The sequence below is a fragment of the Cydia strobilella genome, chromosome 9 (assembly GCF_947568885.1).
Source record: "Cydia strobilella chromosome 9, ilCydStro3.1, whole genome shotgun sequence".
Classification (NCBI taxonomy): domain Eukaryota; kingdom Metazoa; phylum Arthropoda; class Insecta; order Lepidoptera; family Tortricidae; genus Cydia; species Cydia strobilella.
Genome location: NC_086049.1, coordinates 4,349,683 through 4,376,526, shown reverse-complemented (window position 1 = coordinate 4,376,526; position 26,844 = coordinate 4,349,683). Strand labels below are relative to the sequence as shown.

The 26,844-nt window shown below is 36.2% G+C and overlaps 2 protein-coding genes across 4 annotated transcripts in view; both read right to left on the bottom strand.

Annotated features, from left to right (window-relative positions):
• Positions 1–26,844, bottom strand: part of LOC134744097 (protein C10-like) — a 195,779-nt gene that overhangs the window by 122,735 nt on the left and 46,200 nt on the right. The window lies entirely within an intron of this gene.
• LOC134744079 (myosin heavy chain, non-muscle) overlaps positions 1–26,844 on the bottom strand; it is an 84,332-nt gene that overhangs the window by 30,342 nt on the left and 27,146 nt on the right. For all 3 annotated transcript variants that reach the window (XM_063677746.1, XM_063677747.1, XM_063677748.1), the window contains exon 2: positions 3,279–3,435. In XM_063677746.1, the coding sequence (XP_063533816.1) occupies positions 3,279–3,435 (157 nt within the window). The remainder of the gene's footprint in view (positions 1–3,278; positions 3,436–26,844) is intronic.

The window sequence follows — 26,844 nt, the reverse complement described above, 5'->3', positions numbered from 1 at the left end:
TTTCCCGTCGGACCTAGGTTCTTTCTCTTATACAAGCGAGTGTTTCATTCAGAAGAACCAATGTAAACTGTGACCTCAACGTCCATATAGCTGTATTGGATCCCAAGGTCATGTGTGCTGTGCTGGTTAGTTAGAGGCAAAATGCTCGACTGTATATTTATAAGCAGTGGGAATAAAACTAGTACTTAGCGAGTGACGCGATCGAATGCCGTAGGTTCAAAGGGTTAAATTAGCTAGAAGAATGTGAAAGGGATATCAGAGGTGAAGCGAGAGATAGTTAAGGTTATCGATAGTTTTTGTATAACATTTTAAGTGACATTGTTGAAAAAAGAAATATTCCTCGGGACAATTTACTAGTTCATTTACTACTGGGTACCGACCTACGCTAGTTTAGTAAGGATTAATTACTAAAATGAATATAAGCGCTACTTGCACCATCCCACTAACCCGGGGTTAACCAGTTAAACCTGGAGTTACCATGGTTACCAGTACAATATGACACTGGGTTAAAGGTTTAAAGGGTTAACCCCGGGTTAGTGGAATGGTGCAAGTGGTGGTGGATTTTGGATATACATTTTGTCGTCTCGTTAATTCGGGAACGGGAACCTAGTCTCAATAGTTACAACAAGATTTTTAGGTGAAGTGACATTTTGTGTAAACTATGGTGATGCCTTGGTCAATTGTGGTCGAGGTCTTAAAAGAGCACTTTAATAACATGTCACATGTCGTCATAAGTAAAAAAAAAAACAAAACAGGCTCAGCACTACGAAGCCGGAGATAAGGCCGACGGAACCATTTGTCTAATTGTTCACTAATGGGCGCGCCTATCTCGCTTTGTGGTTAGTTCGTGATTCAAGAGGAATGCGCTAAATGTTATGAGCGGTATTTGAACGTGCATACAAGTCAGGACGAGGTGTTGAACAATACAGGAGCATGTCTCATAAAAGTGAGTCGGCTTCTGGTCGGCGAAAACACATTCGCTGTGATTTACAAGGAGCCACGACCACGACTATGTAGCCTAACTCTGTATTTATACGGTGGAGGTCAATATAGTCACTGCCAACCTTGTATCGAACTCGTATCATGATTTTATTAAAACATTGAATAGCTTGCGTCCAATTTGAGCTCTCTATTGCCATTTAGGTCCTTTGTCACTGGCCTCCATTTTCCATGTAATCGAGCATTGAGGCGACTTAAGGTTATGTCAACTGGAGCTGCATAACTGTTGCGACATTACTGCTGCAGCTTTGATGCCGCCGCTATATCTGTCAATTTCCTTGATGAAATGGATGCATTAGGCACTGCCACTGTCGCGATTATGACGTTCGAAACCGTCACTCATTTTATCAAAGAAATTGGCAGATATAGCAATGCAACTGCAGCTAACCTCCGAATGCCACCTTCAAGCAACAGGCTGTGTCATTGATGGCGATAGAGTCTGTGCGGAAAGAGAAGAGTCGTGGAATATATAGGAACCAATAAATAAAAATAAAAAAATAAAATAAATAAACGTTTATTCAAAGATCTTACTTACAACTAAATACATATTTTCTTCTGCCAAACCACACAGTGGTTTGTTGGCAGACGAGGCTTCTTTGCGTTTGTGTTAGCGGTTGATATGTAACTTAACTTTATCTTAAACCTAAACTTACCTACTTAACCCTTTACTGCATGCGCAGCCTTATATGGTTGTTATGTTTTTAGCTATTAAAGTTTGCTTTTAACCAAATACTTATTTTATTTTTGACATGAAGTAAGGGGTTATCTCGGTGTCATGATGGACCAGAGTCTCTCTTGGGTACCTCAGGTGAATGAGGTTAGCAGGAAAATGTTTGCTGCAACTGCATCACTCCGCAGACTCCGTAATTTCTTGCCTTACGCCACTAAGATTGCGCTAGCTCAATCCCTCTTATTGCCCATATTAGATTATGCCGACATTTGCTATCTGGACCTTACGGAGGACCAGCTGAATAAGCTCGAGCGCCTCCAGAATCTCGGTATAAGGTTTATATTTGGTCTGCGCAAATTTGACCATGTGTCACAGTTCCGTTCTCAGCTCAAGTGGCTTCCTATTCGTCTTCGCCGTGACTCTCATGTTCTCGCCCTTCTCTATGGCATTCTCTTTAACCCCGCTACACCACCTTATCTCAAAGAGCGTTTCAAGTATCTCTCTTCTATCAGATGTTCTCAGACTCATATTCTTGCTTCTCCCTCATCTACTTCTAAATTTTATAATAGCTCTTTTACCTTCCGGGCTGTTCGGCTGTGGAATGCTTTACCAGTAGAATTAAGATTAGCTAAATCTCTCCCCATATTCAAAAATCAGCTAAAACTATACTTTCTATCTCTGCCTTAAGTTGCCATTTTATATATTGTATATATGCTTGTATAAATATATATTATATATATATATATATATTGTATTGTATATTTATTTGTGTGTTAGGTTTCGTTTTAATACTTATATGTATAAGTAGTAATTGTAGTATGTGTGTTTGTGTTTAATAGTCTCCATATTTAAGCTCTTTGCACTACCTGTTGACTTTTGTATGAGTTCTACATTTCCTGCTACCCAAAGGTTGTCTGGAAGAGATCGCTTTTTAGCGATAAGACCGCCTGTTGTTACCTGGTTCTATTTTTTCTTTAAATATTTCTTTGTAGTTTTACATGTATGTAAAATGTATAATTTTGGTGCAATAAAGAATATTTACTTACTTACTTACTTAACTTTCTTATCTGAGCGTACAGTTTACAAATGTAATGTATTATAAGGGTTATGTATTGTAATGTATTTGACCCTTTATTCTATTTAATAAAAAGTAACTTAATTTCTTTTTAAATGTTTGTTTTGTCATCCTTGTGGTCTTTAAATCCGACGGCAACTCGTTATAGATCATAGGGACTAAATATTTTCTACATCTTTGGCCAAAGTAATTCGTAAAACTAGCCAACCAGCAATTTATTACTATCTCTGTTTCTCGTTAACCTTTGGTCGACTCTTCTTTTTCCGCACAGACTACATCGTGGCATTCTATCTCCCCATCGTACACGGTGGGTGTCTCATAAGTGTAACGCCTGAGTGGACGCTCAAAGCGGAGCGTTCGGCGGGGCGTGCAGCGTGGAGTCGGGCTCACAAGTGATGCGAGCAGCGTGCACTAAGGCCGCTCCTATACGTTTGCATTTGTTTAACATGCACGCTGCACGCCCCGCCCCGCTGCATGCTCAGCTCGAGCGACCACTCAGGCCTTACACTAAGTACTAACTAGTGGAATACTGACCTTGTAACATAGAGCGGTATGCTGTGTCGGTGATGGCAAACACGTGTGGCGGTACCTCGTGCCTCTTTATGCCTTTGTACCTCTCCATGATCTTCTCCGTGTAGATGGGCAGCTTCTTGTACGGGTTGACCACCACGCAGAAGAGGCCGGAGTATGTCTGCGAAAGACATTTTTAGGTTAGCATCTTTAATATTTCTATCCATCATTAAACGGGAACAATTTTAAACTTATCAACGTGTAAGACCCAGTAACAAATAATCGTGACCATAAAATAAAGTGAATCTTATTGGACCAACAAGCACTATAGCTTCGTAGGCAGGTCATCCAACTGTTTCTGTCCGTACTGATCTATAAATATTTTGAAATATGTCTCACGATAGTTTAAGTTCGATTGTTTCTGTCTAATCTTTAGATTTAAACCCCATGTTTCTTCTTCTATTCCGAATATCACTAATCTGGTAACGTGAAGTCTGCAAGACCCTGAACAATTGAATAAATATCGTACTACCTAGATACGAGTTGGAATAGCATCTTAGCAAGTAATGATGAGATATTAGCGATACGACCTCTGTCGTCAATTTGTACCTCGGTCAGATAGTATGGTGTTGTTAATTAATAATTAATGATGTACATATATTGCAATTCGTTTCAACGCCCTCTGGAACTACGAGAAAGATATAGCATAGTAGGCCAATTCATTTTTGGAACAATCTTCACTTCCCATCAGGAGGGACGATTATCAATGTCTTGTTAGATTTTAATGTGAAAACCAAATATCAACAGCTTCCCTCCCTTGCATTCGTATTCAGTGTGCTTGGAAAAGTTTTAAGAGAACATTCTTGGGTTCAAACATATTCCTCTCATACAAATGTTATTTAAGTACAAATTGTTTAGCGTAATCAGTGACGTGTCAGTAACACACAGCCTTGGTCCAACCCAATGAGCAACAATAAATCAAATCAGCGAGCCAAATGATCAAATGATCTCAGCTTCATTACTGGGTTCTAGATCCGGATCTGACAAGAGGTAAAGCAGATTGATTTATTTGAATGCAGTGGAATACCACTGCAGTTGTAGCATAATTATTTGATTGATGATATAAGGATGATTTTGGATATTTTACAATGCAATACGCATACTCTCTATTGCACACCGCAGTAAAAAAGCTAGGAACAATGTACACAGACCACAAGATCGAAAGAACGTTTCAGAGGAACGAACCTTTAGGCGGCAGAAATTATTCAGTTTTAAAATGAAGGGCTTTCCTCATTTGACAATTATTTTTAGACTTGGACTTTACTTAAACAAGACTTTAGATAGAAATGACCGATTCTGATCTTAATCCCTGGTCGAGCTTGCTGCCAATGTTGGCTAATTTAATTAGGTTTCGCCGATTAACATATCGCAATTGTCAAGGATTTACAGTTGAACATTACTTGCTAGTTAACACTACACATGCTAAAACAAAAACGGCTTCTGTCCCTAAATACTATCTATACATCTTATCTATACTATTCATCTTATAGAACAAAGTCCCCCGCCGCGTCTGTCCGTTTGTGTGTTCCCGATAAACTCAAAAAATACTGAACGAATTTTCATGCGGTTTTCACTTAATATCAATAGTGATTCTCGAGGAAGGTTTAGGTGTACAATTTGTTAAAGGTAACCAGTGCGAAGCCAGGGCGGGTCGCTAGTCGAATCTAAATTGCCTTCAGCATTCCTATCAATTAAAATATAATCAAAAACATTATTTTATACATTCAGGCGCCTACTGAAGTTTTGTTAAAAATGTACCTTATCTCAAATAGAGAGGATCGATTTATAATGTTCACCGTTTAGAACTCCCAAGGTTTAATATTTGACCGCGCCCGCGAGTTCAAAATCAATTTAATAAAATGTATTGCGTGGGGTTCCAGATGTATTAAGAACGTATTGAGTTTATTGGTATTTCATCACTACAATCATATGACAATAGATGGAACGAGAAGAGGATGACATGGGTCAGTTGATTGCAACTTGATACAAGATCATCTCGTGTGGAATATCTCATCATTTTAAGTCGAAGTGAAAAAAAAGGAACATTTATTAACCGATTTTTTTTACATTGTAATAATGTTTTTGTGCATAGAAGGATCCTCTGCGGGTTCTGGATAGGTTCTCCTCCTTTTAGTTCCTCAATACTCTCAATAGTTAGAGATATAATAACCGTAGCCCAGTTGTAAGATGTCTGAGATTAAAATCCTGTTAGAAGACAAAGGATCAGAATTTAAAATACTAAAACCCAGTCAGTGATACACCTACTATCATAGAGGTAACTTATACGGAGTTACATCTATCTTTGCCTACTATCGAAACACATACTTCGCTAAATAATGATTTATGTGAGTACAGTAACTCAGTAAGAAGAGGAGTAACTTGTATTTCCAACACTTGAGGGAAAAAACAGCATTGCATCGATACCACGTACCAACGAAGACGAAAGTGACTTCCCCATCCGCTTGCAAGAAGTGATTCACACAGATTCGCGAGATTCCGTAGTGTTAGGTAATACTGGAATGCTTTCTAGAGCTAATTGATGAGACATCAATATGTCGTTAGAGAATATGAGTCATGGGAATGAGTACTTCCGATTCAATCGGGTAGGGAGGTTACATACTTCTACTAACAACTTGCCGCACCTTTCTCAATATGACGTAAAGTAAACATCACATCAGTATTTTGTAAATAAACGAATAGTGGTGGATCTTCCAAAATGACTCGAATTCGGGTCCCGATTTGGATCACTTTTTTCTCGGAATTAATGTCTTTAGCGGTTTCGTCGTTGGGTTTTTCCTTGGCGATTGTCTCATTGTTGTGTATAACGGTTTAAAACTAAACTTCTCACACGAGCGTATTATGGCACGGGAAAACAATGCTCTTGTCTGGGGTCAAGTTATCGTCAAGGAGCTCATTATTATAAGATTTGTAAAGACAGGATTGGGCCAAGAACGCAGTAAATAAAGTAATGCGTATACAGGTCAAGCAAGGAGCGTCGCCGACAATAAAGTATGCGCAATCAACCAATTACATAGAGAATTATTGCTTTGAACTAATTGCTGTGATCGTAAAACTATTATCGGGACAAATCAATTTGCTGTAGTAGTTTATAATGGATGGGTTAGTTTAGGCGCTCTAAGACTAAAGTCGTTAGATTACACCGTAGTTAATGATACAGTATCCAACAAGTCCTCGGGTCAATGTTGCTTAAAAACGACATACACATCAGCTCAGCTGTTTTTTCCAAAATATTTTTCATAGCATACAATAGGGATCATGGCACATGTTGAATTTTATAACAAAATCTAGTAAAATAGATAGCAAATGAACAATTTATCACAATAATGTGGATATTAAAATAATATATGGAAATGATAAAAAAATACAGGATCTAAAAGTTTCAAAATTTAGTTTTTTTAAACTGCCAAACAGGAATAGTTACCATTTTGAGGATACCGTTCGATTCCTTGCATTTTATCCAAAAAAATATTGTATGGCAACTATATGCATACACGCAATAGGTATTCACCCACAAAATCGCAATTTTACTTATTTTCCATACATTCAAGATGGGCTTTCAGTGACCTTACATCACGTTCACTTATCGTTTTGTTAGGAGCGTTTCGCGCGTGAAGTACGACTGTCGGACTGACTATCATTTCTGACTTTTCTTCTCTTCTTTTTTTTTTCTTTTGAATAAATATTTCTGATTTCTGATTTTGTATTGCTTTAACGTAATGGGTCCCATATAGACATTTGATCCCAAAAACAAACCTGATCGATCGATACCATTAAAAAAAATTGTCATCAAGCGTATTAAAAAAAACTTCCGGCGCGGCGTCCCACGTTATTTTTTAGGCTTACGTATCCAAAATGTCAAAAGTGTCAAAACCAGTACTGTCTGTTCTGTTCCTGTTCAGCCATTAGTCAGACCCATTTTACTCGGAGACTAAGACTAAGACTTTTGTACTTAAATGACTAAAAAAATAGTTTTAAATGACTCCATATAAATAACCTTAGGCTTAGATAAATTTATTTTAAACAAACCACATCGTAATTAGTTGTATTGACCATAAAAGCTTTCTCGAACTTTCGTGAAAAAAGCGTATAACTATTATCTCTTTCTGAAACTACTAGATAGAAATAACCGGATCATTTATCCTGTTCCCATCACATGATACCCGTGACCATAATATGCGTTCTGTATAATTATTAAAGTAACGTAAGATATCCGTTATCTCGGTCGGCGACTACAAAGCGCGCTTGTTTGATAACATTATCGGGGGCAATTGGTTCGAATCAATTTGCGATCTGACCCGGCGTCTAGAGGACGTGTATGTGTAAACACGGTTATTGTTTAGCTATTCGCACAAGGATTTTAATCTATTTACTAAATCGCATTGACTGAACCGAACTTGACATTAAGAAAACAGTCCTTAAAAGGAAAGAATTCAAAGATCTAAACGTTAACCTAAATAGCAAAGATATCTTCAAAACCGGAAAGCTCGATTACGTAAATATGGACAATCAAACTGAGGATAACAAAGAAACAAGCCACATTTCTATGTGAAACATTTAAATTGCCGAAGGCTACGCCTACAGATAAAGTGTAGGTAATAGAGCGTAACAAATTTACACAAAAGGCTGCGCTGCGCGAGATGAATATTCGAATAAATTAGGTAGACAATTAACTTAATAGTAAACCTAATTAAGGAGGTAGATACATTTAAATAGTGGCCTGATAATAATGCTGCTTCGAAGTTTGAGTTGGATTTTAATAATGTTGTGAGGTAGCTGTTACATTTTAAATGATACCATTTAAAAAATAAGACCAAAAGACCAGAAGTAATTTTTTTTATTTATTCAGAAATTCAATTTCCATAATATATTAGTTACTTATTCTATTAACTCTTAACCTATGTTAGTGACAATATCTATGTATGTAATCTATCTATACTTTAACTATTATAAACATGTAGGCTACTCCAGTACTTCCAGAAAGCGCCATCTATCCTGTCTGCGACTGTGCCTGCAATTTACCTGCAATTTGAAATTTTGTAATTTTCAACCGGCAACATTATTTAGAGGGGAACTTGACCTGTGTTGCCGGCTTAGACTTCATAAATAGATCTCAGGTTGGCATTGAATACGATTGGGCAAGAGTGTCAAAGCCCATGAACACTAAACTTTCCCGACCAGCCATATGTCGCAGCAATGTATCAGTGTCGCAATAGCAAAGCACAAAAACTGCAGCGGCACGGTTTCCACGAGGCGGGCTCCTTATTCGGTATCTCCTTACTAGGGCTCTCCTAATAAACGGATTGAATGCTATACAGCTATGCTGTAAATAGCAGCGTTTAGCTGTGATTTGGCCTGCTGCTTTAGTATCTTGGCGATGGGTTTACGATCACCTACATCCTTATATACGTTTTATTTGTCATCGTTTTGTTGAGTTCTGATAAAGAAGATCACATTAAATTTGCAAAATTGCGTACATCATTACTGGCCATGTGAACAGAGCGTAAAGTAAAAGTGTTAACAATGCGCGCGATGCGCGATGACATAAATGTGAACCAATTTTTTTATATTTGATTCATGTCAACAGTCGTGCTACAAAAGAAGCAGAAGGGGTAATACGTACTCAAAATAATTTCTTCTTACAATATGCCACATGTACCTACATATTAGTTTCAATAATAATGCAATATCGAAATCATTTGACCCTTGCGGCTTGTACACTACATGAAAATGCATCAACCGCCCAAGGAAAGTGTTGTTCGCCAGTGAGGAACAGCATAGTCTCGACCGTTTAACCTTCCAACATCGGTTTTGTTAGATAGTGTATCTCTACATCTCTAGTACCTAGTAGTAGTAGTAGTGTGTAGTGCCTATTCAATGGCGTCCGTCAAACTCGAAAGTAAAACCGAATGACCCAGTCATCAGTATACGCCGATTGTCATGTGGTGACGCGCGTGCACAAAGAAAAGGTAATGTAGGATGACTCACGAGTTCACCATCCAAGCGTTTGGCAAAATGGCCGCTACACTTTACGAGCGTTTTTTATGGTCAACTGGAATCGTGAAATTATGGACATAGTTGCGAAGATTTTATGGTGCTAATTCTGCGACCAAATCTGGTTTGGATAATAAAATGGTAGTAATTATAATTATACTCACTCAGCTTTTCTATAAAAGTATATTCCATTTGAATAAACATGTCGCAAAATGGGAAACTTTGAAAAGAAAAGCACATGTTTACGACTGAAGTTGTTAATTAGGCACATACGCCTAAATATGTACAACATAAGCAGCATATTTTAGGAATACAGTAGAAAAACAATTAAAGATACTGAAAAGAGGATGAAGATGAGCATAAGCAATTAGTTGCAGTCTTTTAGTAATTTGCAACAAGACACCTAGCTGAACGCCATAAAATAACAAACCAGACAAAAACCAGAGGAATTCAAGCAAAACTATGAAATCATTAGTTTGCCTAATGTGAGTAAGCATTAAGAGACGCAGCCTTGAAGAATATGTATAAGGTATGGCTTGAAACAAAAAGCATTTACAAGTGTACTCGTCAAATCATAATCCAAACGGTTTTGTCTCTCGGAATAACAAGGTTGGTGAACTAATAAACAACACGTAATACAAGGTAATTGAGGATATAGGGGACAGAAGCGCGATAAGGAGTGCAAAAAGTAAAATGACAAGATTAATGTGCTGATAAATGTATTATACAACAAATATCCTTTCAATGCTGTTTTTCTAAACTGTAATGAAACTCGTTCTTAGTAAATCTCGAACCACTCAATCACGTAAAACCTGAAGTACTAGTTATTTTAACTACAGATTTCACACAAAGCCTCTTCACTATGGGAAATGATAATGATATAAGACTATAAGGTGCGGTTTTCCGGTTCTACACATTTAGTTTCATTATTTTGCGTTATAATTGATATTTTACCTATCGTCGATTTCCATTTGCAGCACTGTTGTTGAAATAATGTATATTTCAAATTCCGTTGTTCTTGTTGTTTCTTATATTTGATTTATTGGATATTATATAATTGATTCACTGTAATTAAGACTTATTGCATTAGTTGTCACATCAAAGCAACATCAAATAAGTCTCAGGCCCATCTACAATTCTAATAACAGTTCTATGAATCTATGCATCTAAACTAGAATTGTGATCTCGTCTGAATACAAACTTGTAGGATCAAAGATAATTCCAAATACGTAACGGCCATACATATTCTCGACGCTGAGTCACACCACACCGGCATAGTAACGCGCATCTGTTCAAACTGGAAGCAAGGCCGTGCGAGGCCGACTTTAATTACTGCACCATGTCTATTAACTATGGGTTAATAAGCGATTGAAATTTTACGTGGGAGACGCATTATACAATAAAGAATGTTCCGAGATGTCCTAATGATATGTATTTACTTATTTCGGACTCTTCTACCATTCGGACATCTTAAAAATTCAAACATAAATACAGCTATTAAAGCTGGTAAAAAAATTCATCAAGGCAAATTTATGTTATCAGTTTGGCGACAGTGATTTACTTTATATTGACGCAACAGGAAAAATATAAATTCGAATAAGTTTGCTGAAAACCAAATGTTTCAAGTCCAACAATATAAATAGAAAAGAGGGAGGCCAAGGAGAACATAAAACATGTGAAGGAAAAGTAAACGTTATTTTATATCAGGATGCCAAAGACAAGGTTTACATTCATAAAAACTGTTGCACTGATAAGCTATTAAGTATAAGATGATGGGAATGTTCTATATAGATGTGACTTACAATTGCATTAACTGATGAGTTTAAATAACAAAATGGAATTGAACTATGGCAGATTAATAATTTCGAAAAGGGTCACAGGACAGAGCTACATTTACATTCAAAACATACCACCTCGTTAGTATAATTTATTTATTTCGAGCAAAGAAAGGTACGTTAGCGCCGCAAGAGATATACAAGTACACCCACATAACCTTAGCATGACTTAGCTCAGCCTTATCTTACTGCTTATTACAATGACTTAAGGTTCAATTTCAAGTCTAAAAACTCAAGTTATGACTGACATGTTTTGTACTATAGCAAATACAAGTAATGAAGGTACACATTTGCATGGATTTGCAAATATGTCGCTCTAGTTCGCTTAACTTAGAATAAAGTAAGTACATTTTAGTGACGCTTCAAACACTGGTGATGACAGGGGCACTTAGCGCATCGTATACGCTATAAACGCTAATAAGTGATGTGTTTATTATATACGTTGCGCTTTTGTTATATGTATTAAATTTTGTTGCTTAAGCTGTGCGTTATTACTCGTATTTTAAGCGCCAGTATAGCCTAACCGAACCCTCATTGATAAAATTACTGTAACTTAATACACCTGCGTATAGAAACAAATTTAGTAAATGGTGACTCAGAATCAGATTGGTTAATGATACGCAAGAATGGAAATGGATCCATTGATTGAAGAATACTATTACGAAGGGTTAATAGCAAATAGGAAATGTCTTGGTTATTGACCTTACGATCCCATTTTGGTAACAGTGGACTTAAAAGACCCATAGTAGTGCATGACAATAAACATTTAAACAGTCACCCACGCACCCCAAAAAGGAAACTGTAATCCGTCAACAAGATGTTTGAGATTTACCAGTAAGGAGCTGTAATGGAAATTATGGAAATGTAGAAGCTTAAAATGCCAAGAAGATTTGTTGGGATGGATAAAAGATAATCAGTTGTACCAATAATGTTTTTATTGTTGTTAATATTCAAGCAGCTTTGGAGAATTCATAAATTAAATGCTGTATTAATCTAAATCTGTTCTGTTTTCTTCTCTATCTGACGGTTGTATAGATTTATGAGAGTACCTTAAGGAAGTATCTTGGGTGCAAAAACGTTTTCCATTTTGCTTTCTTAAGGCGCTTCGCGCAGTTTTTGGCCAAAAACTGTTACTTTTTAGAGCTTATAACTTCTAAATGAGTCAACCAAAAATTATGAAAAAAATATATATGCATCTTCACTCTATGGACAACAATCGCAACATTTGACTTTATTCCTGAAATTTGTAGTTTCACCGAAAAAAAAAATAACACGACAGGCCGTTTTGCGGCTAACTTTGCTTATAACTTCTAAACAGCTTAATCGATTAAAATTATTTTTAAACTAACAAAAATGTTTTAACAGGTTCTACAAATGCAACATAGCTTTTCTTAATCAAAAAATATTTTCTTAAGAAATCGAACGTTTTTCCACATTTCATGCGTATGCAGCCTGAAAATGGCGTGGCCGGCAGTCGTGTGCCAGCTTTGAGACGAGGAGGCTGTGTCGCTCGTCGCTCCGTGCCTTCCTTGCACTATGTTCGCTTATGCACAAGCAAAGTGCTATAATATCGGAGTTATTGTGGCCAAAGAATAAATAACTGCAGAGCGCTGATTTGGTTGCGACGCGCATTAGCGAGCGCAACACGGTATTTTGCGGTCTATTACAATGAATGTAATGATAATATCCGTATATATTATACTATAATATACGTATGTTTGAGTAAACATCATTTGAAATAAATAAAGAAATGTTTTCTAACCGTCATATTATTATAATGTCATTCAAGTTTTACGTTTTGAATAATGTTCCATTCCATCTCGAAACAATAAATAATTGATTTAACATAAGCTACCTATTACCTATTACGTTGTATGTATGAATAGTACCTGTTAAAAAACATTGTTTTTGTAGTTTAAAAATAATTTTAATCGATTAAGAACTAGCAAAACGGCCTATCGTATTTTTATTTACGGAAAAATTTACTATTTAGTTTATTGTAGGTTTAGTTAAGTAGTAATTAGTGTTAAATAGTGTAATTGGAGTATGTACCCAGTAGTTTCGGAGATAAAGGGGGGAATGCTCATTTTTTGCCTATTTTCGTGAATAACTTCTAAACAATTTAAAAGTGCTTGTTGCTAGGCCTATTTGAATAAAGAATATATTGAATTGAATTGAATTGAATTGACTGTTTATCCTAAAATTATAAAAAATATACATTTGTGATTCTCACAATGAGCTCTTTCATTTGATATGTAACACGATATAGTTTGTAACTTTTTTTTTAATTTTCTCTTTTACCCCCCAAAAGTGGCCCCCGTGTTTAAAATTAATTTGTTTACGTTACATGTCCGTCTTTGGGTCACAAACTTACATATATACACCAAATTTCAACTTAATTGGTTCAGTCGTTTCCGAGAAAATAGGCTGTGACAGACGGACAGACAGACAGACAGACGCACGAGTGATCCTATAAGGGTTCCGTTTTTTCCTTTTGAGGTACGGACCCCTAATAATGATGATATTCCCACGTAATGATTGAGAAAACTTCGAACTTCGAAAAATAGTAGTAGTATATGAAGCTAGTAGGTACTTTAATTTTATAAGTTAACTATTAATGGCATTATTTAAATTTATTTATTACGGATAAAAAAAAACTGTATAAAATAAACGCACTGTACGCCTCAATTTAGTACATACCAAGCTTTAGCTATAAATCTTATTCCCGTCGATTTGACTTAGGTATTTATTTGTAAGAAACAGATAAAACACAAATTAACTAATTGAGGCTTGTAAAGTATAATGCATAAGGGAATATATTTTTATTATAATTTACGACCTCCACTACACGCATGATCTACTCATACTCAAACAACAAAATATCTGCAAAAGATACACAAATACGAGGTATAGCGCCAAATGCCGCGCGCCTCTGGGCTGTAGGTTATTCTTTGAACCTCGTTCCGCCGCAGTCGCCGCACCGAGACGAAATTCACGTACGATCGCAGTGAGCGGGGTGCGGGTACAGAGACGCTGAGACGCTCAAGGCCAAATCAGCGAGAATCGTCTTAAAAGCATGAGTCTCAGGTGCGCTCGCTACTGTTGTAAAACAATTAGCATTGCGATAATTCGTTCATTATCAAAGCGTCGCGAGCGTTGAACTCACGCGCAGGATATAGGCTCGTTTCGCGTATCGCTGCGCATCCGCTGCGATACCAGAGCAGATCGAACAGTTTTTACTTGTTGCTTTAAGATGCATTCGAGAATTTATTTCAAGACTAGCTTCCGCTCGCGAAGAGTTTGTTTTGCATTGCCCTTCGTTGAGCGGAAAGTCCAAAGTTTTGAGTAACAAGCAAAACCTAAAACTGTAAATTCTTCTGGCGTCATTATCCTGGTACAGGCATCATATTCCTGGTCCAATTTATTGCAATTAATTATTGTTTCTAAACTCTTTACTTAAAATAGGTGCCTTACGTATAGTTCAAATTGTATTTCGAAGGTGTTTCTTATGTCACAGTTATTTTTGTCAAAATCGAAAGAAAAAAAATGACCCGGAAAATGACACAAAAAAATCATTTTTAAATACACGCTATAATAAAAATTTTATATTGTAGAAGGCTTACTACTCGATCGACGAATTCATGCTGTCTATGCGAAATGATCATTGATCCCATATCGTAACTTCTTCTAAACATTTATTTTCTGTTCTGTTGTCCTTTCTAGACTGTATCATGTACCTAGTTGTATAAATACTTTCTATTATAAATTTCTCAGTGTATTAGTTCGCTGTAATGCTGTGTAAATTTTTTGAATTAATAAAATAAAATAAAAAATAAAATATCAACTTATTATTGTGAATATTAAATTTATTTTTATTTTATTCTTAAGAATTTGAATGACTTGTAAAATGTATTTTATTTTACCAATAAAGATCTGTATATCTGTATATTTAGGTATAATGTAGTAACTTTGATATTAATTATATTCGGTATTTCTCCCATTCCCACGTAACAGGCTGAGCCTAGGTTGGGGATCACTGTACTGCTTTTATTGAAATTTCTGTATTTCTTGAAATAATTATATTTTGTTTTTTTTTGAACAAAATCATTTCATATGACAGGTCTCTAAATTGACTTCTAATGACGAGTAATGTAATGATGTCGAGATAAGAAGAAAGTATGTAAGTAAGGAGTTCAAATAGCTAGGAGAAACTCTTGACTTCATCAAGTCTTAATACCTTGATTAACTATACTGGGATTATAGACTTATAAGTTTATCTCAACATTCTCAATTAAATACTTAATCAGCTTAAAGCACACCCAGACAAGCCGATCTAATCGGCTTCCAAGCCTCATACAGTAGCGGCAAAAAATCTGTCATATTCCTATTTTTTTGCAGGTTCGGTTCGAAAATTCGTGATATTAGACTTTAGACATTATATCATGTAAATAATGATTGTATCATCATCACGATCATATATATATACTTACGTCCCACTGCACGTAGCAACATAGGTAGCCACGTTAGCACAATGCGGATTGGGGACTTACCACACACACCAATATGTATGTTATAAATGTTGAATTCTTTATTTGAAAACACACAAAAGCGAATCTTACCAACAATAAAACTTAGATGGATTTCACCCTCGTTAGCCTCTGGTTAGAAAATTAAATCGAATCATTACTTTACAATTTAATACCCACCGGGCTACCGCGAAAACTCGGGCAAACTGAATTATTTTAGAAATGTACCCTAGTTTGATCGAACTGTCCTTTTCATACGTCCCTACATTGTAAATTGCTTCGAAATCGCTAGAGCCGTTTTTGAGAAATTACCAAAAAAATATGCAAATGCATCTGAAAAAATATGATAGATTATTTTCCGCTACTGTACAGTCAAGGGCAAAAATATATATACATTTCCAAAGTTTCAAAACTATGTGTACGTTCTTAAACCTTAGACAATAAAGTCGTGTTCACTTATTTTTGAGCCATTTGTGTGGATCGATATTTTTGCGTTCGACTACTTGTGTATTCTCTTTGCAGGGGCCGGCGAGTCGACTTTTTAGGCGTACTAACAACAGCAACACTGTAGGCCTTGACTTGCAATTTTTTACGAACTGTTAACAGTGCCGAAGATATGAATTACCTGATTAACGTGATCTCAGGACTAGTAAGCACCAGCGTAATCGGAGAGCTTTTTTGTATAGGTACAGGATCTCATAGACGTTCGCCTCACTTCTACGGATAAATGTAGGAATGATTCCAAAGGGTGCATCGGTCTGTTGAATGTGACTTTGGTTTTAAAGAGTTCATTAGTGCCTGTTGGGTTTTGGTAAATTAATTCCATTGTTTTCGGGCATTTGAGTTACGGTTGTACGGTTTCGAAGGACTGGGTGGAATGATTTTTAGAAAGGAGATTGAAAATATACGACTGACGGGGAAAGTCATTGAAGGGTGTTATATGTGGTGCTGGTTGTATTTCTCCGGTTTTCCGGTCCGATTTTCAGCTCAAACAGCTTGAAGGATTTGAATGTGTTAGATTCTTCTTACCGAGTATAAAAGTGATATAGACAATAATAAGTCAACCTTTTTTTGTTATAAGGGATTCCGTACCCAAAGGGTAAAAACGGGACCCTATAACTAAGACTCCACTGTCCGTCTGTCTGTCACCAGGCTGTATCTCATGAACCGTGATAGCTAGACATTTAACATTTTCACAGATGATGTATTTCTGTTGCCGCTATAACAACAAATACTAAAAGCAATAGATAATGGTACGGACGGTCCTACTCCTCCTAGTCCGACCCGCACTTGGCCGGCTTTTTCTTTCTTAAACTCCCCTTGTAGTAATTGCGAAAGAGGCAAGGCGAAAATGAATTGCTAATAAAAATCACGAACGAAGGTAAATCATTAAATTTGGATACAAATAAATCATATTTACAAATTATAAACATAAACTAACGCAAAAGAAAAACTTCGGCAACGCCAAACTTGCGGCCTTCAAGGTTTTACAGCGACCATCCGCCCTAAACCTAAACAGATGTCGTCATATATGCCATAAAGATTAAACGGTGATATAACCCTGATAACATAGAAACTTCTGAACATGACGTCATCACCAGAATTAAAAGTCGTTTTTATTTAAGCACATCTCGAATACGTTCGAAGAAAAACAAACATGGTTTGTCCGCAATACACTTGGGTGTTGATTTTGCACTAATATACATCCGCTACTTTTGCAATTTAGGCCATATGCATAAGTGTTACCCGCATAGTACTCCTCTCAGCATTTTTTACATAAAGTTATAGCAAAATGTTGCTTTAGCATATAATATATACACCTATAGGATATGTAAATTTTCATAATTCGAAAATTTGGTTTCTGAGGTCAAAATTTTTACTTTCTCTGAAAGTCATTTTTATGGAACCACACCCTATTCTTTTCAGAATTATTATAAAGGCCTCACCTACTGGATTTACACGGCAGGAAAAAGGCTACGAAAAGTATGATATCTTGCAAAAATTAGATTGAAACATTTATGTACGTGAGTACCTAACTCATTTGCAGCAGAGCTGAAGCCAGATTAGGACAGTATTAAAGTTCCCCGTCTGACCTCACGTCAAAAACGAATATTCCAAACGAATTGAATGTAGCAGACGGGTTTGGGGGCCATTGCACCTGCCCGCGGAGGGGAGGCCACCTGTCGACCTCACAGGGTTTTGTTTGATAATTCGGGACACATTTTATTGGTGCACAATCGTGACTCGGACGAGTTTTGAGTGGGCGTTAAACATTTAACGTGAGTCCAGAACAATTAAGGAATCGTAGAATTATTGGTACCTACAGATAATTCTTCGTACTTTAGTTTGCGGAAAATTACGGTAAGATTTTTAGAGACATTTCTTTGCTACCCCACAAATAACGGATGTTCAATTCAATTTAGCGTCAACGTCTCTATTTATTTCACTGAACTAAAGACTAACAATATTGAAAAATGCGTATATTTTAATACGTTTTTGTTGATTTATTTATTTGTTGACCAATACGTTGTTTATCGAAATCAAATATTTTTCGGTTAATTATTTGATTAGATGAGCATGTAACCCAGTAGCAACAATGTTTGATATTGCCTTACTATTAACAAATATAGATATAACTCCGTAATAGATGGATACAGTATAAGGAAAAAACGTGCCTCGAAAATCAAGAAAATTTGATTCTCGTTCAGAGGGCGCTACTAGTTTTGGCCTACAGTCGTATAGATGGCGTTGACGGTTTCGTTTGTTATTTAACAATTTTAACGCATATCAGTGAAAGAACATGGGTCAAAATCATAAAAATAATTAATGCAAATAAAAAAAATCATTTATCTATATTTAAATACATTCTATCGTATTTTTATAAATCTTCATTTTTAGTTTTAAAGTGTGTCGACAGATGGCAGTGAATTTACTGGGGTTACAAAATTTACTATGACAGTACCGCTCTAGTATAAGTTACTCTATGCTATTAAGATGTTTGTACTGGATAATTTCATTGTAAGTTACCGCAGTCAGACGTCGCCGGCTTCTAAGTAATAGTCTCATCAATTTTCCAGTCTACCGCGGATTCCCTTACCCCTTACTTATTTATGAGCTGCTGGTACCGATAATATTTTTGCAGGAATTAGTATTTTTTTAGGAAACTTGCCAAATCTTGGTCGAATATAAAATGGCTGTAATTTATCGCCGATAAGTAGCATCCCCGAGCGTGTTAAGGACATTCGTATTGATAATAAAAGCAATCGCTTAAAGCAGACAGACTTTAATTAGAACTGATGTTTACTATCAATCAAATTGGCGCCTCAAAACCAGATGGCAATTTAACCGGCTATTCTCCGAAATCAACCAACAAATTGCAACGGTGAAAGCACGAGATGCGTCACTGAAACCCTCGAGTGGTGTGATTGTGTTGGTTAGTCATTGGAAAAATCTGCACCGAACGTGTTGTACTATTTAATCGATTACAACAGATTTGGCTACGCTAACTGATGAATGCGTCATTCCGGATATCCGAGGTGACGATGACACTTAAAATTATTACTAGCTACTTTTATTACTGTGTAAGACAAATTTCGATACTTGACTTGCCTCTGTTTTCCTTTTTTAAATCTGTGAATATACGTTTAACGCTTTCAAACACTTAAAGATATAAAGAAAGGTTCTTGATAGAAGCTAATTTTATAGCTCGGAAGGAATAAGGTTTGAAAAGTTCTATGATCATAATTTATCCTTTTCACACTTTAACAAGTAAGAATGAAGCACCCGCTAAGTCTGCTTTTAGAAACATAATCGCCAATGCTCCAGACGTGTTAGTGTAGGGTACCAAACAACACATTTTATGGAAGGCTTAACGTCTTCGGCGAGCCTTGCAGACTATGGCCCATTAGGAAATAGGTTTCCACACGTATGGTTTATAGGGCGTAAGTCTTCTTAAGAGCATCGGTGTTTCCTAGATGGTAAAGTCCTACCTAGACCTAGTGTAGACTAACGACTAGTCTGTTTATAATTCAACATACCTCAACAATAGACTTATTTTAGTGTTAATTGTACTTAAGTATAAAACTATGCAATAACATAAAAACTAAAATAATGAGGAGAGTAATAACGTTAATGATAAGACCAGTAGTCAAACCGATAAGGGCCGGTTGATGAACGATGACAGTTCTGAGCAAATCACTGGACCACACGCGGAGAAATTAGAAATCAACTTCAATTGCCATCCGACCTACTGATCGCAAACTAAGATGCATTTGGGATTTGATACGGCTGATGAAGACTAACAAATCAATATTGATTTCATCTGGAATGCTATGTAAGATGGCTGATGACTAAATGTCAGTATTTGAATTAGAAGAAAAATAAGATACTAAGAAGGACAAAGACAGGATAGAGTACATGATGAAACAACTAGTAATAGGAACCGTAGTAGGCACGACTTTTAGCAAATGTGCAGAACGACCCGACTACGTACCTACAAAGAGAAAAACAAGTTCTTCCGCAAAAACAAGATTATCAGGTCAAGCAAAAGACAAGGACTATCATTTATCGGTCTCATCTGGGAATATTTATGGGACCCGTAGTCTAATGAAGTCAACATTTTAAAACTCAGGTATGGCGTACATTATTTGGCTGCCACCGCTGAAAAGGTCGATCCCAGTCTTGGGTGCAGAATATCATAGTATTGTTTGCTTCTCTACATGATATTTATGTAATTTTTTGAGCAGTAATGACAAACCGGCTACTTTTCCCCAGCGATGAACATTCCACGCACCCCATATCACAGCAGAACAATGTAAACGCATGATTCACATATCAAATTTCCAGCCTATCGCTCCTTGGGCCACCGACCGTGACTCACTTCAAGTTAGGTATGTGAAGCCTTCCTTCTTTGAATTATCTAAAATCTCTCGTTTGTGCAATTCATTAAATGAAAAAGGACATAGTGGGCGAAGAAGGTTATGGTGGCTCTTCCTAATGTCCTATCCTGTCTCTTTCTAATATACAATACAATACAAATCTTCTTAATTGCTCACCAATATAAAAAGGACATGACATACAAATTAAGCACTTAAACTATGGTAGACAACAGGCGGTCTTATCGCTAAAGAGCGATCTCTTCCAGACAACCTTAGGGTAGTGGAGACAAGGCAAAAAAAAACAAGTAATGTGAGTAGGTGATGCAGTGAGTGATAGAAATTGAGAAATAATAATACCTAATAATACACATACATAAATAGCAAATAGTATAAACTACATATACTACCATACATAAATAAATATCATATATAACATATATACATAAATAACATATAGCATATATACACTTATACATAAAGATAAACCATGTTACTCCATTCATGAAAATGAAACCTTGCTTGAGTATTAGATGTAGTAGAGTTAGATCCTGTTATTATCAATTCAATTCATAATAACAGGATTGAACTCTACTACATCTACTCGTGTAGTACGAAAATAATTATTACAAGGTGCACAAAAAGACCCTGTATTTTTTACAATTTCTTTATTACAGCTGAAAACGGTTCATCATAAATATTCGATTCCTCATAATGCATTCCTACGAAATTAGTAACATTTGTTACACACACCTAACGGCAAGGTTTGTATTGAATTTAATTAAATTGTTATTCACCTCAACTCAATACATATTTCTTGAGAAAAGCAAAAACCTTAGTCATTCCATTACTTTGATTACGCAAAACCTTTTGAAATGAGGTTTTGTGTACGTGATCAGTTTTAACTGGTGACTTAGTTACAGAAAATGCTTGTTCTTGGTATTTTATTAGGGTCATCGGTAACTATGACGAGTCGAGTCATAACATCCTAATTAAAATATTACAATGTCAAGCCATATGTCTTTGTATACAATAACGAATGTGTATTTGAAGACAACCAGATTTGGAAATTGTTATCAAAACAGACTCTTCTAGAGGGACTCTAGTATGTATGTAGGTACAGTCGACGACTGTACAATGGTACATAAGACTATAAAAACTCAAAATATAATTGTGATTTCAGGGACTTTGGAGTCTTTCTTTACCAACGCCACGCCTATTAAGTATAACGCGCTATTATAAACCTTATAATGCATGATGTCTATATTACATTGTAACCGTGCGCGTCAGTTGACGTCTTTGGCGGTTAATGATCAATGATCATGATCTAGAATTCTAGATAGTAAGGATGGACCTTACTAGGTCCGCATGAAACCTTACCAAAAAAGAAGAAAATATCAAAAAACTTTTTTATGTAAACTAAGTAAACATTACCGGGAAAACATAAACACCGAGAGGTGTTAGTCACTAAGTTATTTGCGCGTTTATTTACTTCATTATCAGATTGCTCAAGGGGTTATTTTAGGTCGACACAGTTTCGAACATCCTTGGAAACCAGAATTCGGAACATCTCTCTCACTCACTCTAACGGTGGTCAAAGATCAAGTGAGAAAGACAGCAGAAAAATCCCGAACGTCGAAGCAGATACCTTCAGTACATTGACCACGTTTAACATGTTTGCATTTTGGCTAACGACCGCTTATTTAGGGTTGCCAAAAACTATAAGTCAGCTTGTTTAAGAGACAATAAAAACTCTTTAAATAACGATATTGCGCTAAGTGTTTCGGGATTTCGTAAACTGGGCTTAAAAAACACATGTTTTTGATTAAGTACTAGTTTCGTAGAAAATGTATCTATATTTTTAGGAAAAGAATGTTGTCTTACATATATATTGTTAAAAATGATTTTAATCAATCTAATTAAATGTCCATCAAACATAATTATACGGAACTCTGTTTATTCACACCGTAATACTACTTGGCAAAGTTCTTGAGAGATGTGTGATACGTACGAGTATATTACAAGTTATCGGACGACGAACGCCTTTGTTAACTTTAAAATGTAAGAAATGAAATGAATGACCCAGTTGTTTACGTTCGTGCGTTGAATTGATGCAGTATACTGTATAAATATATACGAACTTGTTGAATATCTACACACGCAAATCACGCAATATTGACTGTTCAGTATTTTTAGCAAGGAAAGATACGTTTGAAAAGAGTAAAATGTTCGAGTTCGCTCTCTCGAATTCAAAAGTAACGAATATTTTTAAGTACAGTCGCCTTGAGATACTCGTATATCGAAGCGGCCAAGGCACTCACGAATATCTGAATACGCCTCTATTGTCAAGGCGTTAGAGTGCGTGTTCAGATATTTTTGAGCACCTCGGCCGCGCCGCTATGATTTATCTGATGGCGATCTCTCATCCTTTCTTGTAATCATTTCATCAAGTTCCCAGGTTATTAAAATAAGAATTAGATAAATATAGTAGAGTATTATATAAATATCTGCTTTTCTGTGCTATTGATACTCTATAATTTATATTGTCCCTACCGCGACAATATCCTCTCGTAATATGTAAAAAAATACCTATAGTAACAGAAAGTATCTGATGCGTAGTAAGTAATTAGACTTACTTATAGAGAAGAATATAATATATAAAATATTAACGTCGGCGTCGCCATATGATACTGAAACTCAAACATTTATTTAGCAAATAGGCCACAACTGCCACAAGGATACATTTACACGTCAAGTTGCAAGCAATAAAAATAAAACACCAAAATTTGTAAAATACAATTAGGTACAAATATGAATTTAATGAAGTATTCGATAATTACTAAGAGATTCTTTCTTCATATTACATTTTAAACGAAGAACAGCATCAACCCTATCGTTGAGTTCAGTGCATTGACTCGTGTTCGGAGGAAAACAATAATTCAATTCACATCAGCATAAAGCCAGTCTTCTAATTAGATGCGAGCCACCGATGCTTTATTGGGAAATTTACAGTAATAAACGCATTAAGTTTGGTGGATGCAGTTTTCTTTTTGACTGCACCGAAGGTCATTGGTCAGTCTAAGAAATAAACGTGGTATTTTTTAAATATGAAATTTCTATGTTCAATAGTTTTAATGGTGGCGAGAAATATACATGGTAGTACATATACATACATGGCAGGGCATGTAAGTTAAATAAATCTGAAATTTTCAAATTAGTTGTAGTATTTATGTAATTGAAGAGCACTTAGCGATCTTTTGGTCTGGGAAATCTGGGATATCTAACTTTTAGGAAAATTTCATACAAAAAATTAAATCCATTTCGAATACTTTTCTTTTCATTCTCCATGTTTACCATCCATCCATCCATCTCAAAAGATACATAACAGATATAAACTCGATTTTCCACTAACCGCTCGTCTTCCTTCGACCTACGCATACTTTTACCTAACTCGTCTCTGCCCCATCTGTCATGTTCACAAATTGACCAGGCACAGGCCCGTCAGCAATCAAATCATGATACCCTAAGGGCCTCATCTCGGCACTAATTTGATGACGTTACCGTATCAAGATCGCGGACGTATCCAACATGGAGTGGGTTGTCGTTATCTTATGTGCACGGTTAAGGTATAATACAAGTAAAATTGTAAAGTGTAATTAACTAAAAGTTAAGTTTATTTTAGTATTTTTTTCCGTCATGTTCGTGTTCGTGATAAATACTGATAATAGCTTGTGAAACATAGCGTTTCGGTTGCCTATAGCGTTGTAGCAAAAGGACTTATATCATAGTCGGCAATCCCTCCTTTCCCAGACTCCAATATATTGTATGATTTGCATACACATGCACATGCAACGAAATTTAAGGTTCGTTATTTTCGCCCGAGTTTGTAACATTTCATAAGTTGCACTGTAAATAATTATTCAAAATTCTAATTAAGAAATAAAATGTAAAAATCGCGTGCAACTTGTCAAAAAAAAACTAATTACTTATGACACTTATGTCATTATCGTCAATCGTGTGTTACTCCGTCGGTCTAACCATTCGTGTGTAGATAATTCTGAATGATTTGTGAAATCCTACGTACTGCATGATCCCCGAACTAGTATTTATCCTTTTTAAAACCCTAGTTAAAAATAGTTTAAAACCCTGATACCTACACTCTACACCTAAGCGTCATATAAAATTAGTTGTTAAAATTAGACGCATATCAACGTAGCAGTCAAAACATCACAAAACTCGCTAAATACATTTTAGGTAAAAAATAATAATGTTAATTAACTTTCGAGTTTTTTCTAAAAGGAACTAAGATTCAATAAGTAGAAAAATTTAGGACCTACAGAAATTTTGATATAAGCACTATAAGCAGCCACACTAATGTTTTATCGTAATGGTTAGTTAACCGATTAAAATAGTCATTATGATGACAACAATTCACACTGAGCTCGTGCGCATGTCGATTTTATTAGAAACATGTAAAAAAAAACTACAAGCTGCTTGAAACAAAAAAAGGTCTTATCTGCGTTATGATGTAGTGAGACATAATGACATTTAGTTTTGCAAGGTTAGGACGACCGTTAAAATGACTCATCGGTTAGAGGTTGATGATTGTGGATATAAATAGAATCACTCGTTAGAACATTTTGGGTATTTTTGCTATGAATGAATTTTCTAATGATTTCGGGTTTTAAAACAGGTGTACCGACATTATTAATCAGACAAATGGAAGTTGCACTGGCCTACCGCAAAAGCTTAGCAGAGCTTACAATAAGTTTTACGTCCGAAATGTCCGTATGTAGGTATTGTCTTTAACTACTTGCTGATGTCCAGTTGAGGTGCAATTCGCAATACTCGCAGTCTTATGTCAGTTCGATAACAATCCAATACCTACTACCTACTTATGTCGAAAAAACTTTTACTAAGTGTTTCTTCCCAGAAACTTATGTTGACAACTAACGGCATACGTGTCTTAATCTATTAACCTACGAATACGGTCTTAAAGCTTCACAGATCACCCCGAACACGAATTAATGCTTATCCCTACTGAAGCTAACATCACACGTTTTACGACCGCTAAACAGTCAATATGCACCTTAGAGGCAAGGCCGTGTGTTCCCGTAAGCTTCGCGAGCACGGGAGTGTTGTCAGCAACGTGACCATGAGATCCGTAACAACACCACACAATACTAAGAGCACAGGAGCTGGTAAGAACTGGAGTCTTATAGTCAGAGAATCCTAATCACCTTTTAGGAAACTCTCTGAAGTCTCAGAGAACCAGTTGAGTATGGTTTACCAGTTAGTTAAACTAGTTTTTAAGTGTAATTCTAAGCTGCATGTTTTCTATGTACCATGTATGTTGTGGAAATGAATAAAGTTTTTATCTATCTATCTATCTATCTAGTTTTATATGCTAGTTCAGAGTTGTTACTCGTGACTGGCGTGAGTAGAGTCCCTTTCCTTTTACGGGTCTTTTTGGAGCGGGATTCCAAAAGGACTCATATTCTTGTGTCTAGGGGTAATTAACAAGTCACACATGTACTCATCCCTTTCCTAGAATTGCATTTGTCCCGGTAGTTGTTGGTTTGTGAACAACTATAGAGGCTTTAACAGACTACGTCGTCAACTTTGGTGGTACTTAAAACTATGATAATACAGAAGACTCTCAATTCTCTTATCAAGTTGAGACGAACTCTACTTTCGACAGTGACTTTACCAACACTAGAAAAGTAGAGCGTGCTGATACTGGTTCTCCGTAAACTTTGTCTCGACCTCGGCCGTGGTCGGCTAGCTGTTGAAATAGCGCCTAACACTGGCTGGATGCCAACCGCAGCTATCAAATGCAGGATGAATTCCTACAGGCACATACTAGCATTAACAAAACACCCAAGTCCTAAGGAATAAAGTCCATAATTAAACAAACAGAGGCAACATTTTCAAGGAAAACGATTCAGTCAATTATAAACCTTATATGAAAAGGACAAGATTGAATTTTGTTTTGAGATGGAAAAGTATTGACGTTGTTAAAATACTGCATCCTAGTCCTATAAAGGTGATGCGTCTAGACTAAGTAGTTGTAAGTTTGAAGCATCTCTTTGTAAGCGATATTGATGTTACGTGATGACAGAGGGTTATAGTGCTTGGGGGATTCAAAGCATACTTGGGTGTGTAATTATTTTGTGAGACTCCACGTTAAAGCTATGCCATCCCATTGTTTATGTGTAGGGTAAGATGGTTGATACTAGATTACTCCATTTCCTAATGCCCGTATCTCGAGTAATAACTGTGA